The 16,136-nt window shown below is 37.9% G+C and overlaps 2 protein-coding genes across 3 annotated transcripts in view; both read left to right on the forward strand.

Annotated features, from left to right (window-relative positions):
• The first annotated feature begins 589 nt into the window (after positions 1-589).
• Positions 590-1,570, forward strand: si:dkey-51e6.1 (uncharacterized protein LOC558617 homolog). The gene is made up of 3 exons (XM_005920867.3): positions 590-835; positions 1,152-1,276; positions 1,361-1,570. The coding sequence occupies exons 1-3, from the start codon at positions 622-624 to the stop codon at positions 1,451-1,453; spliced, it is 432 nt and encodes a 143-aa protein (XP_005920929.1). The 5' UTR covers positions 590-621; the 3' UTR covers positions 1,454-1,570.
• Positions 1,571-9,444: 7,874 nt separating this feature from the next.
• The window catches only part of cunh1orf112 (chromosome unknown C1orf112 homolog), a 12,155-nt gene continuing 5,463 nt past the window's right edge, over positions 9,445-16,136 (forward strand). Inside the window, exons 1-14 of one of the 2 annotated variants that reach the window (XM_005920863.3) lie at positions 9,445-9,618; positions 9,979-10,089; positions 10,307-10,346; positions 10,427-10,515; positions 10,713-10,817; positions 10,926-11,066; positions 12,709-12,871; positions 12,991-13,075; positions 13,192-13,330; positions 13,614-13,703; positions 13,811-13,875; positions 13,982-14,130; positions 14,558-14,687; positions 15,121-15,307. In XM_005920863.3, coding sequence (XP_005920925.1) covers positions 9,994-10,089; positions 10,307-10,346; positions 10,427-10,515; positions 10,713-10,817; positions 10,926-11,066; positions 12,709-12,871; positions 12,991-13,075; positions 13,192-13,330; positions 13,614-13,703; positions 13,811-13,875; positions 13,982-14,130; positions 14,558-14,687; positions 15,121-15,307 — 1,479 coding nt within the window. In that variant the 5' untranslated portion in view covers positions 9,445-9,618; positions 9,979-9,993. Of the gene's footprint in view, positions 10,245-10,306; positions 10,347-10,426; positions 10,516-10,712; positions 10,818-10,925; positions 11,067-12,708; positions 12,872-12,990; positions 13,076-13,191; positions 13,331-13,613; positions 13,704-13,810; positions 13,876-13,981; positions 14,131-14,557; positions 14,688-15,120; positions 15,308-16,136 lie in introns of both variants that reach the window. The other variant, XM_005920864.3, reaches the window with a different exon arrangement.

The following is a 16,136-nucleotide window of genomic DNA, read 5'->3' on the forward strand; positions in this document are numbered from 1 at the left end:
TGGCTTGGTTATATGGGAAAGGCTTTGTCTTTTTAGAGGTTTATCTTTCTCTGACTGTCCTAAAACTTCTGTGTCCTTTGGCTCCAAGCTTAAGGTAACATGATAAATTACTTCTTAATGAAGTCACAGGGCAAACGGGAGTCTAATCACGCAAAGCAAAACCATGCATCCTGCTCCCCGCTGAAGCGTTCTTGATGTGAATCCAAAAAGATAGGATTTCTTTGGATTAAGAACCAAAAGGCCCTCAGAGGGAGGATCAAACCTAACTCTGAGGTTTGATCTTGACCTCTGATCTCTCCGATAAACACCAGTGGACAATCTGCCGCATGCTGCAGAAAACGGCCGAAAGCAGAAAATTCTCATACCAGACTTAGACATTTGACGATCTCACTTCTGCGTCTGAGTAATGTAACATAAAGTTTTCTAATGCAAATCCACGGTATACAGAGACTGCAAGGAACGCAAATTCAAACACTTCGCACTCACTGCCATATGAAGGCGCCAGCGTGCGAGCGCACTGTTAAATCTGCACATTTATGGCAACAAGTCGCGAATGTCCTGCCGCTTTAAGAAGCGAAGTAGAAATCCTGACCCAAATAAAGGTATGTGTGAGAACTACTCATGTTCTCTGTGGTCAGTAGACCTCTGCGCAGTTTGAGAGTCTACGGCGTTTTGCGTAAATCTACAGTCGCAATGGCAGACGCTCTGGCTAAAATCCCCGATGTAGAGATTGATCCAGAGGGAACATTTAAGTACATACTGGTCAGAGTAAAAGCGAAAGATGGCGATGTGCATAAAGACATTGTCCGTGGCACAAAAAATGCCGAATATCACAGTAAGTTATTATAGTTTGTTTCAAGGAGAGCGTCAACTGCGTCAGTTTAGCGCGAGATATCGTGCAGACCAGTGACTGTTGGTGCAGATGAAAACCTGCATGTAGTCTATTTTGCAATGTTGTCTCATTGTTATGTTCCCTTTGGTGGATTTTGCGGACGTGCATTGCGGAATAGATACTGCACAGAGCAGAGGGATGAAATTCATGCCAACCTAGTCGTTGGAAACAACTACCAAATTTCCGTAATTGCTATTTTTATTAAATTGTAACTAAATTACAATCTCAATTTCTTCTAAATGTCTTCATACATTTTCAGATCATATTTTTGAGAAGGTCAACCCTGCTATGGAGGCCTTGGGGATGGAGTGCAAATGCCTTGGAGGAGGAAAGATTGAGCACAACAACCAAGAGAAAAAAATAAGGGTGTTTGGAGAATCCACTGTAAGTTAACTAAAAGCTGAATGAAAAGTTAAAATCTTCAGTAGTATTTAATTCACTAATGTCAGGTCTCTTGCTCACTCGCAGGCCTTTGGAAAAGCTGACCATGCTGTTTCTGTGGAGAAGCTGAAGACTTTCTTCAGCGACTATGAGATCACCTGGTCAGACGACAAAAAATAGTTGTAACCTTTGTGACATTTCAAACATCCGCCTTTATTTAACAGTTCTGTGAATCAAACCACATAATGATGCTGTAACTGTTCTGTAACCATTCAAATACAGTCCTTCTGCATTTCACATTTGGTTTCTTACTCAATGAAAGCACAAATTCTGATTCTCTGCAGTTGTAAAAATTTTAGTCCTTCAGAATTGAATACTGTATATGAACTCTGTAGATATTCCTGTAAATACCTTTTTGACTTTTAATCCCTATTGGCCTCAGTTGAATAGGAGTACATTTGCCAGGCGTAAAGTCCATACAGGAAAGGGTGAGTCTGTTGGAATCACAGACATATCCTGTTACACAGGAGGGAAAGTTTATTGTTGAAAACCCAAAAGAGAGATAACAAGCACTTTCATTTAACCTACGGATAATCACTTTTGTTTTTGTTTAAGTCCGGATAATGATAAACATCAAGCTAAATTCAGCAGAACTCTTTCTAAACGGTAGTGCAATAATAAATAAAAGCCTGCGATAAAATATCTCCAATCAAAAAACTAACAAGAACTCAGAGTGAGAAAATAGCCCGAGCTGAGTCATATTTTAAATCACACGTTGAATTTTTAAAAGTTCTTCCACCTTCAGCATTTTATGGCTTTAATCCAGTTCAAATTTCACTTTTACTTTTATGCTGCCAAAAAAATGCACTTTTAAAATCGGTAGTAAACAGAAGGTACTTACACCAGACCACATGGTAATATTTAGCAGGCACAGTATTTGCTGTGATCAACTTCTTCAGTTTGCATGTTTGCATGCATTAGTAAAGTTCATTTGCAGATTCTGGGTCATTAACTTAAGCATAAATTAGTGTTTTAATTTGATGACGGCACTGTAAACTTTGTAGTGGTGTTAAAGGGAACCACTTAGTTGTGTCACGTGATCCATGAGCACATGAATGATTTTTGTTTTATGCCTGTCCCTGTTGTGATATGGTACTGTGCAAACGTCTTGAACCACCCATCATTTCTTTGTTTATTGCACACAAAAAAGAAATATGTGCAAAAATACACAGAAATACAATTTATTATTATTTGTACATTTCTACTGAGCTTGAAAGGTAATACATGGAATGACCACATTTATTCTTTTCCAGAGCTTGAACTCACTTAGGCAAGTTTCTTTGTCATTTATTCAGGTAGTCACTTCACTACCTGTATGTGCCACGCAAGCTTCCACCATGTTTTACAGATGCCCAAAGACACCCACTGTTGTACTTCTCTTCTGTACATGTTGACAATTTAAACCAAAGATTTTAGTTTTGGATTCATCACTCCATAAGACCTGATGCTGCTGATTTTCAGTCCAGTGCTTGTATAATTTGGCACTCCTTGGCCTTTTCCCCTCTTTCCTTCCTTAAGAATGGCTACATGATAAGTCTTAAGTAAAAACTCATCATACACACAGTTTTTAAGGTTCAACTGAATCTCTCAGGTCCTACGTCAGGTCTTTGTTGAATTTCTTCCTATTAAGAACATGTTGTAGTTTTTAGGCCTGCCACTTCTCCACTTCACCAGTTTCCTCGAATATGTTAAGGATACTCGGGCTGCTAGTAACAAAAGGCCTAAAGATACAATTCAAAGTTGCTGCTTTACTAAGATGTCTTTTATCTATAGTCACAACACTCATTCATCCCTTGAGCTAAGCGCCTTTTTAATGCATGACTGATTCATAGGTCAAGTGGCCTGATTAACCAAAAAAACATCGAAAGTCTTCATGTTCAAAGACATTGCTCAAGACCACCTAAAAAGTATAAAGAAATGAGTGGTAGTGACTGTGAAGAAACAAGATTCATTCTGGTGTTTATTTTTTAACATGACACACTGTGTGTTTTAAGTGTGTTTCTCCTAAAGCAAAACACAAACGCTGCTTTTTCTCAGCTGTGTTAGCAGTACATGAAAATACTTTGGGTGACTTTACATTGACAGTTGATTGCTGTTTTTAATATTAAAAAGTAGCTTTATTTTTCATTATAATAGACGAAAGAAGTAATAGACCTTTTACCATAAAAGACTGCATTTACATGAAATTCACAGCCCAATTTTTCCGATGATATTTAGGTTGGCAGCATGCTAAATGTCACCACTGGCACACATTCCTGTACTTTCCGTTTCACTTTGACTCACTCAGTGCTTAAAAAATCACAAAGAAAACATTTGGATAGAAAGTACCATGTAGCTTTGCAGACAGGATTGGAATTAGCTCATGTCGACACTCTGAATAGACCTTAGTTCACACTGAGTCACATCAGAAGACTTAAAAAAAGTTACTGGCTAAATTCTGCCAAATACCCCATGACCCTAACAAAAAGAATAACAAAAGCCATTTTCCTTCCACTTTGTATTCCAATCTACAACCGGTTTCCTTTAAACTGATAACCTTTCCATTACCTAGGTATGGGGAGGTCTGTGTGGGAGGTAGGAGGCTTAAAGTGAGTTAGACTCAGCCTTTTTCTTGTAAAATGAATAATTTACAGTAAGTAATTAGCAAATTCTTTGTAATCTTATTAGAGGACACCATCATAATACTTCCATTGTTTTTTAAAGCATTTTTTCATATATTCATTTTACCCTATTTAAATGCATGTTGCTTTGAAGGTTCACTAGACTGTAAAAGTGTCTAATTTATTGAGATTAAACTGTAGTTTAGGTAACTATATATATATATATATTATATTATATATATATAATATATTATATATATTAGTTTGTAACCAAATTTTAATGTTTAAGTGGTTGCAAAGCCTTAGAAAAAGTCATGAAACTGAAGAAGTTGTAGGACTGCTGGATTTTGACCTCACTGTCGATCAAATAAAAGAAATGCTTTTATTTTGGGGAACACTGAAAATATGAGACTTGGAAAAGACAAACTATTACTGAATTCTACAGGATTCAGCAATACTGGTTTCTTTTTTTTTTCTTTTTTTAAATTATAACATAGTAGTAAGTGGAAAAACCACCATATTGCCATTGTCCCGTGTATTTTTATACTTCCAAGTGTACTTCAAACAGGTCGGAGCCTTGTTTCCTGAAGAAGAAGAATGTCCCTTCCTGTAGCAGCGCCAGCTCACACCTCAGGGTGTCTGGAAAAGAAGTCACAAGAATAACCAGCATGAGCTCACTTTAATGTTTAAGATCTTATCTCCAAAACAATAGCCAGTACTCCATCAGGTCAGAGTCAACAACCATGTTGGATAAAGTGTGTGTGTGTGTGTGTGTGTGTGTGTGTGTTTGTGTGTGGTGTGTGTGTGTGTGTGTGTGTGTGTGTGTGTAGTGTGAGTGTTATAGTGTTTGATTAAAATTTATATATATATATATATATATATATATATATATATATATATATATATATATATATATATATATATATATATATATATATATATATATATAAAATATATATATATATATATATATATATATATATATATATACTATATATATATATATATATATGCTCTCAAAATTTGACTTTAGTCTTAAGTGTAATGATGAATAAGAGAAAATCGAAAACTGCTTTTTTATTTTTTGTTATGATCCACCGTTTTGTGTTTGTCTCTCTTCTGGAAACTGTTAACTCACCTTTGCGCAATTGGCCGTAACGTTCCTTCCACTTAAAGCTGAAGAAATCTCTCATTGGATGCAAGATAACTGCACTAAGTGTACTTCTGTTGAATGCCTCTCATAATTAGTGTTTGTTCAGCTTGTTTGGATTTTTTGCTTCCTTTGACTCTCTCCGCTCTCTCCTGTGCAGTTGCTTCCAGTCCTGACATCTGGCCCAAGAGAGAGAATCCTGCTATTAATCTTCTGTGCTATTTTATTTCCTGTGGAAAGATTTCAGTGGATGTTATGCATGCCCATCTTCCAGTTCACATCTGAAATAACTGCCTTGCATAAATCCCTGTTTACCTCCAAGTGCCAGAAGGTTCAGTGTACACCTGACTCCCAGAAACAGTCTCTGTTTTGTTTCTCATAAATACTGCTATACACTAACAATGCCTCTTCAATACAAAAACAATAGCATGCTTTATGTATGATACACAATGAGGACATTGAACCCATTCGGAGTTTTGAGTCAGATGTTTATGTTATATTATAAATATGATATACATGTGTAATTAGTGAATGCTTAAAGAGAAGAAATGATTTAGTGGTGGAGGAAAATCGTCATAGTGCCACTGTCCAATATATATTTATATTTCCGAGTACACTTCAAGCAGTGTCGCAGTGAAGAAAGCGAGATAAGCATCAGTGTGGAGCCCTGTTTCATAAACAAAAAGTGAGCTCCCACTTTAAAGTTTTAGGAAAGGACACAACAGCAAGCAACAGCATGGCTTCACTTCAATGCTTAAGATCTTATCTGCAAAACAGAGGCTACAGAAATTCCAGATGGCTCAACAGCTACAAAGGTCTAGAAAATGGGGGTTTTATTTTTACATTATGGTTTATTTTGCCATAAAACTTTACAAGAAATATCATCATGTTGATTGCAAAGTATTCTTTTCTTAAGTGAAGTCTTCTTCTTCTTCTTCTTTTTCTTCTTCTTCTTCTTCTTCTTCTTCTACTTCTTCTTCTTGCTCCCTTTAGGGGTTGCCACAGCAGATGTAAACTTGATATTCAGCATCTTTTGTCCAATATATCCACTATACTGCCTTCGTACATGTCCAGAGTATCAAATTTTTGCATCTTGTAATGAAGTATTTTAAGATTAAGCTGCTTCTATGTGTCAAGTGGACCTTAGAAGGTTCCATGTTTTCTTATCCTGCTTTCATATAATCTTTTAGACTTGTTGATGTACAAGTTCTCTTTTATTACACAATATTCTAACTGTAGATAGATAACTCTGTATTAGTAGTCTAGGATTACAGTCCTGCTTTGTCAAAGAGCATGCAGACTGCTGTCATGCTGTTTGCACTGTTGTCTTATCTACCTTTGCAAAGGTAAAACAAAACTCATAAAGATAACCTGGTTGTGTGCACCTTAGTTTATTTCACATTTCCACAACGCTTTGTCTTCAAACCACTTAACTTGAGTTGTTGCTTTCACATTTCTAATCTTGTCTATCCTGATCACCTCTTCTTCTTCACCTGTGTTGTGAACTGTCTGTTGCTTTGAATGGTACCTCAGGTATTTCAAATGGCTTCTGCTCCCTGTGCCTTCAGTATCTCCCCGTTATTCTAACACATGTATTCTGTCTTGGTTCTACTGACTTCCATTCCTCTTCTCTCCAGAGCATACCTCAACCTCTCCAGGATCTCTTCTATTTGCTCGTTACTCTCTTTACAAATTTCAAAGTCAACTGCAAACATTATAATCCATGGAGACTTCTGCCTGACCTCATCGGTCAGCCCGTCCATCACCATTGCAAACATGAACAGACTCAGAGCCGATGCCCTGTGTAATCTCACCCCAGCCTGAACACATCTGTCACTCCTACCACATGCCTCACCACAGACTAGCTTTGCTCATATGTGTCATGTGATTGTTGTGTTTTCTCTGTTTTCTTTGTGATATTGTAGGGTCTTCACCTTACAATAGAAAGCATTTTGAGGCAATAACAGTTGCCTCAAGGCAAGGTTGTTGTGATTTAGCGCTATATAAATAAAACCGAATTGAATTGAATGTCCTGCACCACCTTCACATACTTTTCTGCTACTCTTTACTTCTTTTCATGCAGTATCACATTCCTCTCTTTACACCCCATCAGATGTTTTCTTCTGACCGTAGCTATAGTTCTCCATCAACACTCTCAAAGGCATCGTCTAACGCTCCAAAATTGTTTTAAACAACTTGGTTAAAAAGCCCACTGATATGGCGATGTCTTTCCTAGATCGATGCTTCCTAAACATCACTCATTCGTACAGTCCCATTTCTATTCTTAATCATCATAATTTGCTGCACATCCTTTACTGCTTGATCTCTTAGGCTAGCCAGTCATTGCAAGTCCTTTTCTCCGTCCAGCCTCACATACAACTCACTATAAGCCTTTTCCTTTGCTCTTGACACGTCTCTCTTTGTGGTATGGAGACTCCCAGTACTCCTGTCTAAATTCTTCATTTCCCTGATTAGTTTCCATCACCACTTCAGCTCTTCTTTCCCAGCTGTACTTTCCTTCCATATTCTTCTCCTTAATACCTTACCCACCCAGCAACTCCTTATTACTCATGTTTCCTTCACCTACATGCCCACTGAAGTCTGCTTAAATGACTACTATCTCACTCCTAGGAATACTCCCTACCTCGTCATCCAAATTATTGCAAAAATCATCTTTCTTTTCCAACTGACACGTTGTGAGGCATATGCACTGACAACATTCAGCAACACCTCTTTGGTTTCCAGCTACAAAGTCCTGCTCTGTCTGAAAACCTCTTCATCTCCGCGACACTATTCACATACATTCCTTTTCAAGATTACCCCTACCCCATTACTATCTACACCATTGTTTAACAACTTGAATCCCGTTTACCTGGTGTGCTGGAGCCAACATTTACTAGACACTTTAACAGACATAGTCCCTATTCTAACCTACAGATCCCTCTTTTCATCTCTCTTGCTGCCTGCAAACACGTCTTCCACAATTTCATCTTCCTTTTGTCTTTGGACAATAATAGCACAGTTTGTAGGAAATCTCATTTTTTAATCCACATTTGGTTTGCCAAAGATTGCTATGTCGGACGCCCTTTGTTCTGACACAACCCTCCCTGATCCCTGGCTTGGGACCAGGGTTCTCCCAATAAGTGATTGTCTGCCAAAAATGATTACAGATGCTTGTATGTGTTATGGCTAATATTCTTATTGATAGTGGTAAATATGCTGCAATAAGCTGGGTTTATTAAGAAGAAATGACCCACTTTGCAAGTATTCCTATGAATCTGTATTACTGTCTCTACTCTGTGAACAATCTAGTCCTTTTTGGACAGATAAAGTATAATATAATAGTTGTTGCAATTTTTGTTGTCATCTTTCCCAGATCGCTCTTGAAGTAAGTAAATAAATAAATGTTTAAGCTTGGCATTAGGCATGGATAAATAAAAGATAAATAAACATCACTCTGCCATAAACTCAATGTATCTTCCACCTCGTGAACAGATTTTCCTTCTGACTCAAAATAACTTGATATCATTCACGAGAGACATGTTTGACAGATTAGGAGTCAACAAGTTATTAATAATCTTTTGGCACTCAGCACTAGGAGTACGCTGGTTTGTGACCCTACTCCATTGTTGTTGTATTTGTTTTTGACAGTTTCTCCAACACACAAATCAAATTTTTGGAATGGCAATGAGTTTTATAAATGTTAAGCTATAAGTAGAATAGAATAGAATAATCCTTTAATTGTCCCACAAGGGGACATTTGGTTGTAACAGCAGCCAAAAAGACGCATATACAAACAAACAGTACACAGGACACGGAACAGAAACATACACAATTTTTACATATTTACATCAAGGACAGTGGTTACTATATACAGAGAGTACTGTACAGTTATTAAATAAAATAAAATAACTACAGATAAGAGGCAAAGCAGGTTGTAGTGCGAATCGATTAATTAACTTATTGCAGTTACAGCGCAGATGTGAACATCTATGTTTGTTGGGAGCAGATCTGATTGTACAGTCTGACAGCTGCAGGGAGGAAGGACCTGCGGAAACGCTCCTTCATGCATCTAGGATGCAGCAGTCTGTCACTGAAGGAGCTCTGCAGTTCAGCAACATTAGTAACATGTTAGTATGTAACATGTAACATAGTAAGTAACATGTTAGTATGTGCATGTGTACAGAAAAGATCGACAAAAGTGTAATTGTTGAAATTCCTGTCTCTTAACTTCGTCTCTGTGGGCTCCAAACCAGACTTGAACGCTTTGCAGTTCAGCAGATCTCTGATTGGTTGAACTCCTTGAAAGCTAAGATTTTAACAAATGACAATGAGGGTAGACGAGTCACGTGGGTCGTAACGTCACGTCCGACTCAAACTACGGCGCGCGCTATCTTTAGTGTCACGCAGATTGAGTTACCGATCCGCTTGGTCGTTTCAGTCGTTAAAAACGTAAAATGACAACAATTCAAGACTCCTAGGAACGCTGGTGTGAATTTTTAACCTCTTAAAGAGAAGCTGGACTTGTATCTGCGGTAGGATGCCATACGTATTAACCATCGAAAACATTACCTGTTTCCGTTAGCAAAACATGTCAGTAAACAGACAAGCTAGCTGACGCTTTGCACTCAGTGAATTTATAACGCTAGCTTGTTATACAAAAGTACTGGTAACGTTGTCTTTGCAGGCAAGCCTGTCTGCATGACATTTAAGATATTTATAATACATTTAGGCAAAGCACAGTAACTGAAGTAGGGAAAGTTGTCTATTTGTAACTGATCAGAATGGATATAAAAGGAATTTCCTTGAATAGCTAAGAGGGCTTGGGAGTCATTTTCAGTGACTGAGTCAGTGATAACTTGGATGTAAAAAAAAATCTGTTCCCTGGACCGCAGTGCACGTCTTTCATCATGTCCCAGACCAACACTTCTCTCTTGGACGAGGTGGTGCAGTGGAGTCAGGAAACCTGTCGCCAGGAACTCAAGTCTGTCCTGCCAAAGCTCACTATATCCTCTCTAATGTTTGTTGTTTCATCCAAGTTTCAGCGTTGTAAGCTTATGGTTCATAGTGTCACCTGTCTCCATTACAACACTGGAAAAACAAAAACCCTGGAAAAATAACCAAAAATAACATTAATCCTGTAGCTGAAATGATAAAATAGGTAGGTCGGCATTATATTGGAAATCACCCTGTAATGCATTTTTTCCCCTTAACTGTGTTCACTCTTTGCATTGTCAGTCTGACAGCTGGGATGATCACATACGTGAGTTTCCTAATTACACACTTAATAATTACAAACTTTGGTATGACTTGCTGTTTAAGTATAATATGACACCTTTACAGGTATATTGAAGATAATTACAGACATGTTCCTCCCTCATATTGGTTTGCCAGACTTGGAGGATGAATGCTTCTCCAAGATCTTACCAAAGGTATCCTGATAATTGCATAATATGTGAATACCATCTATGGCTATGGTTAAAAAAAGTAGATACAGTACTCTTTTATTATCAGATTGTTGATACAAGTAACTATTTTCTTTTGAATAACTGCTGTATTTCCATATTTCTTCCTTAAAAATTTATTTCTTTAATCTTTTTGGAAAAAAAAAAATCTCAAATGTTTTCAGGCTGTGACGATGTTTGACAGCATGATGAAAGAAATCATGGATCAAGTCGGTGGACTTTCAAGTCAAAACACTGAACTTTGTGCCTTCCTGAGGAATATACTGCAGGTATTGCAACACAGTGCATTTGAAAATGGTACAGTGGAACCCATACAACTTTTTACATGCCGTTTAATATGCGATTATATTGTGACAAGATTATGTTCTCTTTTTCAGGCAATGATGCAGATAATTGATGCGCTATCCACTTGTGTGCATCATATTAGCTCATTGGAGGAAGCCCCTGACCTGGATTCTATCCGCTCGCTACCAGCTTGTATCCTAAAAATTCTGAAAGAAACGTTTCAGCACTGCAAGGTCAGAATATTTAGTTTGCTGGTAGCTGTTATCTTTATAAATCAGGTGTTCTGTGAAGTCACTCCATGTGTTTTAGTTTTATAACATTAATATTAATAACCAAGCTGACTATGTTTTAGTGGCTGCTGAGAATGTACTAAGTGGTTAATTACAGAAATGTTTATATTACAGTTATACACAGCTAAATGCTGATGCTAATCTGAGGAGTGCAATTAGGATTTTTATTATTTGTTTCAAACACAAAAGCTGTCAAATTTAAGTGGTTGAAAATAATTCTAAAGAACATTCTTAAGTTTTTCCTCATCTTGTTTACACCAAATGTGTCATCAGTGCAAGAAATTGACTGAAAACAGATTTGAAAAGCATCCCATCATACTGCAGCAAGAAATATAACCACTTAGCAATAGGGGTGGGTTTTGATGATCGATTTATCTATTAAAATTGATTCTGGCTTGGATAACGTGATATCGATTCATTACAATCCTGAATCGATTTTTAAATATAAATTTATTTTGCCCGAAACGCCAGAATCTCAGGTTAAACCTCACAAAATTTCTACAACCACCAAACAGCTTAAACAGTAAATGAGAGCAGGTACACGGATTCTGCACAAAGACGTAAACACAAAACGCGGACCCAACGCATCCGAATTTGTGAGATGTCGCCTTTCTCACCCGACGGCACTTACACGGACACGCCGTCGGGGCTGAAAGCCGACAGCTCACTGATTTTGAAGCGTCGGTGGGCGCTTTGTGTTTACGTCTTTTTTGCGCTCGATTCTGAAGCTGCAGGTTGTTCAAACAATATTGACTGAACCAGCAGCCAAAGACGATCCAAACTACGCTTCACATAAACATCGTCATGAATTCACTCTGACTTTTGCTGTTTTGCTTCCACCACGATAAAATCACACTTCATGTAGAGCTCTGTCTCTTTCGCTCTCTCAGGAACAGTTTCCCATCTAAAAATCTCTGTTTTTCACATTATTCGCTTACTTATTACCCACCAGTCTACGGTGTCAGCCGCTGTTTTTTGTTGTTGGTTTTTTTTTACTTGCTTCCGACAAGAAAGCCTCATTTCTGCTGTTCAATACTGAACAAATGTAAACTTTTTAAAATTATGCAAAATTGCAAAATGCTTAGCTGTGTCTCTGATCAAGCCTCTGTAACTTTGCTCTGCTTCACTTCATTTTTGACTGCACAATATTTTTAAGGTCATCTGCTATAAAAACCCAGACCAGGAAAACCGCCTTCATGTTTTTCTGTGTTTTATCCTCAGTTACTTTGACACTAAGGAATCTGCTGTGATGCTCACACCTTTGATAAAGTCTCACAAGTGTCAGCTTCCTTTTTATAGATATGAAAATATCGATATGTACTGATAAGTGATCAGAATTATGATATTTCTGACTGTCTGAGGCAAAATTTTCCCAATTCGAATCGAATCGTCGATCGAATCGATTCGGGACCTTGTGAATTGGAATTGAATCGATTTTGGAAATCAGTGACGATACCCAGCCCTACTTAGCAATGCAAAAGAACATAAAAGGAGTTACAGTTAATTTTAAATTGATTTATACCCCTAAAGAGCTTTATCTGAAGAAAACAGAATTGATCAAGCATATTCTGTCTGTTGTCCACAGGACAGTGAGGTGGTCTACTGTGGCCGTCTGTCCCTTGTGGCTGACTTGCTCCAAGGATTATTCAAGGAGGCCTATTCACTTCAAAAGGGCCTTTTAGAGCTGCTGGATAAGATCTGCCTTGACAACAGCGCCTCAGACGAGGACGTCTCTGATATTGTTACAGGTGTGTTCAGTTGTCTGTGCAGGTAAACATCACTGTGTGTTTCATATTTTCTCACTTTCTGTGCTCTTGAATCTTAATGCAATCTTCAGTTCATTTGACATATTTTTCATCTTCCTCAGTGATTCATAGTCTGCTGGATATCTGCTCTGTTATCTCCAACCTGGATGTAGCATTGCATGCAAACACGTGGAAGTTCCTCATCAAGTTAGTGCAATCAGTGTCATTAAACTTTACAGTTAACTCGATGAATTTTTAGTTTTAAGAGTTGGGCGAGTTTATTGGTTGTTATAACTATTTGAACGGGCTGTTATTTTGTTCAGAACGAGTCTGAAGTACCAGTCATTGGTTGAGGAGCATCTACATCACAGTGAAATCAGCAACAGCCTTGTTGACAACCTGCTGACATCCTTCCACAACTGTGTGGAGCTGGCTGAACAGATTAAACATGCTGGCCTACAGGTAGAAAACCTCTAATTATAAACATATGTATATTGCAATTCTCTCTCTCTTTCTCTGTTTACCTCTAAAATAATGTCAGTTTGTATTATATGCAAAAATTGCAGCTCAGCATATTTGTGTCTTTAGTGACTTGATGCCAACTGGGGTCACAACAATGACAGAGCAAATGCTGAGTGTTTCCTGTGCTGTAACCCTTTGTACTTAAAGAAGGACTTCGGCTTCTTTATAAAAGTGTAGGGTCACCCCGGGGACCTTTTGTATTGATGCTGTTCTCTTTTTATAGGAGGCCACCCAAAGTCCAGAATACAAGCTGTTCCAAAAAAGTGCAAAGATGTGCAGATTTTTTGCCAACACTTTGATTCATTACATAAAGGTAGTTAAAATTAGGATTTATTTCAGGTGTTTTTTACAGCATAAAAACGTTGGGCTGTCTTGTATCTTATCTCTAAAACACATTTCTTCTTTTTATCCTTTTAACAGGAGTTCAAATTTTTTCTAACAAAATCTTGTAGCTGCTTCCACCAGCTCTACCTCCAGATCACGAGGTATCGGTTGTTTACATGTCATTTAAAAAAATAAATGGATACAAGTCACAATTTCTTTTAGTTTATGTTTAATACTGATTATAACAATGTGGCTGGTGTCTTTCAGTAAATTCCCTCCCAGCTTGTGCACTCCAGAACTGCCCATAGCTTTGTCTCAGGAGCTAAATGCAGCAGCTCTTGTTCCCATGGATGCCTTCCTGCTTCAGCTGTTGCCTTTAAGACCTTTTGCTGAAGCTGTCCTCCAGCAAGACCTGCGTAAGTGAAAGGTTTATCTTCTTGGACATTTTCATGATACAGTAGTGACTTTTTAAACTCAACAATTACAGTTTGTGCACTAATGACATTCCACTGGCATATGACACATAGTATGCTGCTCAAAAAAGGTCGTAGGAACACTTTTTAATCACGTTATACCATCAAGTCACTTAAATCTCTGTGATATTGATATGGTCAGTTAAGAAGTGGATTGTTGAATCAGTTTCAGCTGCTTTGATGTTAATGAAATTAACAGAGGTGCGCAGAAACAGACTTCACGAGGGTGGCCCGAGGGCCCAGTGTCACCACGGTTGCTTTCAAAACTTTAACTGAAAGCTGACCTTTGTTACATTTGTATTTTGTTGTGATGTCGCTATAATGTTTGTAGATGCTGACTGTTAGAGATTGTACAAAATACTGTCTGCAGGTTTAAGTCCTGAACATGAGCTTCCGCACTGTCTGTTGCTGGTGAGCGTCATGGGACAGCTGGCCGGCCAACCTGAGGAGGTGCTGCAGCTTTGGTATGCAGGGAATCAGTTTTCAGAAGAAAATATCAGGTAATAATGGTTTTAGATGATTTAATGAACAGTAAAAACTTTAAAACACTTGTTTTATTGAAGGACTTATTAGTAAAATTTACTAGTTTTATGAGTTATTAATATTGATCTATTATTGACTTGTTTGGTTCACAAAGTTAATTGTACTTTTCATGTTTTCACAGTGCAATTAAATGCAACTCCAGTGTAGCTGAATAATTATGAATATCAATTTAGCCTTTATGGTTTTACTATCAATTTATTTTTAATATGCAGTAATGTTATAATAATTACATCTCACATGGAGCAATCTCTTTTCAGCTGTTAGGAACAAATGTATTAGTTAGCAGCCTTGGAAAAGGTCACATTTACGTGTGCTGAATTTAAAGTAGAAAATAGCTTCTTTTGTTGTGTAGTGTTTTTATGTCCTTCAGTGTGTCATCTTTGTCCCTAGGCTTCCTCTCTTCCAGGCCATCTTTACTAGTTTCCGGCGTTGCTATACTGAGCGTAAGGTCCCAGTGCTGTTGCCTGGGGTGATGTTGAAGGGTCAGGCACAAGTCCAAGTCACTCTGCATCAACACATCTGTGTGCACCTCTGTGCCAGTGTGGCTTGGCTTCCACCTGAATACTTCCGTGTACTGGTGAGGTCAACACAACAACACACTGTTTTAAGCAATACTAGCATAATCTCTCTTATACTGTTCCACTTAATGCATAAGGGACACTTTAAAACTGTTAATCTGATGTAATGTTTCATTTGTTGTAGACTGTAAATGTGAAGACCACAAGGTAGCATACAGTCATGGGAAAATAAATTACATTATTTGTTAATGATATGGTGTGACATATCAGGAAGTAATAATAATAATAATTAAAAGCTAGTACTTAACAGGTTTAAAAATGAAATACCTGAGATGAACAGCACGTGACATTACACCACAGCCGTGCAGTCTGGCAAAGCAAACCCAACTCATCACTCCTTCACTTGTGCCTGACAGCTGGTGTGAAGTGAGAGTGCTGTGATGCTGTGTTTGGTTTTTACAAAATGTGGTGCTTTCCATTATGATCAAACATCTCCATTTGGTTTGGCTTGTCTGTCCAATGCACAGTTTTTCAGAAGTCTTATGATTTGTTCAGGTGCTGTTTTCCAAACCGAAGCCATACTGCAATGTTCTTTTAAGAGAGACAATTTCTCAATATTAAACAAACTTGCTTAGTACATACTTGTTCAGCTCTTTTGTAACTGTATTGCTGTGAACTTTAAAATGTAACGTGCCGACTGAGGTTTGAAGAGTTAATTGAATGTAAATTCCGTGTTCTCCAGTAGTCCACAGCACAGCACCATCTTCCTGTATTTACTTTTGTTGCTCCCGCCCCAGATACATCTGGCCAATGAGCGGTGGGAGCATTCTCATGTGGTTTGTAGTGATGCATTTTGGTTCGTGTGTGTTTGTGTGTGTGTGTGTGTGT

The sequence above is a fragment of the Haplochromis burtoni genome, unplaced genomic scaffold (assembly GCF_018398535.1).
Source record: "Haplochromis burtoni strain Fernald_Lab_line unplaced genomic scaffold, NCSU_Asbu1 Contig_42, whole genome shotgun sequence".
Taxonomy (NCBI): domain Eukaryota; kingdom Metazoa; phylum Chordata; class Actinopteri; order Cichliformes; family Cichlidae; genus Haplochromis; species Haplochromis burtoni.

Bases quoted from the DNA above. Each gene is read 5' to 3' on its own strand.
- si:dkey-51e6.1 (XM_005920867.3), top strand. From the start codon at position 622: ATGTTCTCTGTGGTCAGTAGACCTCTGCGCAGTTTGAGAGTCTACGGC. The intron at 836-1,151 runs GTAAGTTATTAT...ATACATTTTCAG, and splicing joins AAAAAATGCCGAATATCACA to ATCATATTTTTGAGAAGGTC. The intron at 1,277-1,360 runs GTAAGTTAACTA...GCTCACTCGCAG, and splicing joins GGGTGTTTGGAGAATCCACT to GCCTTTGGAAAAGCTGACCA.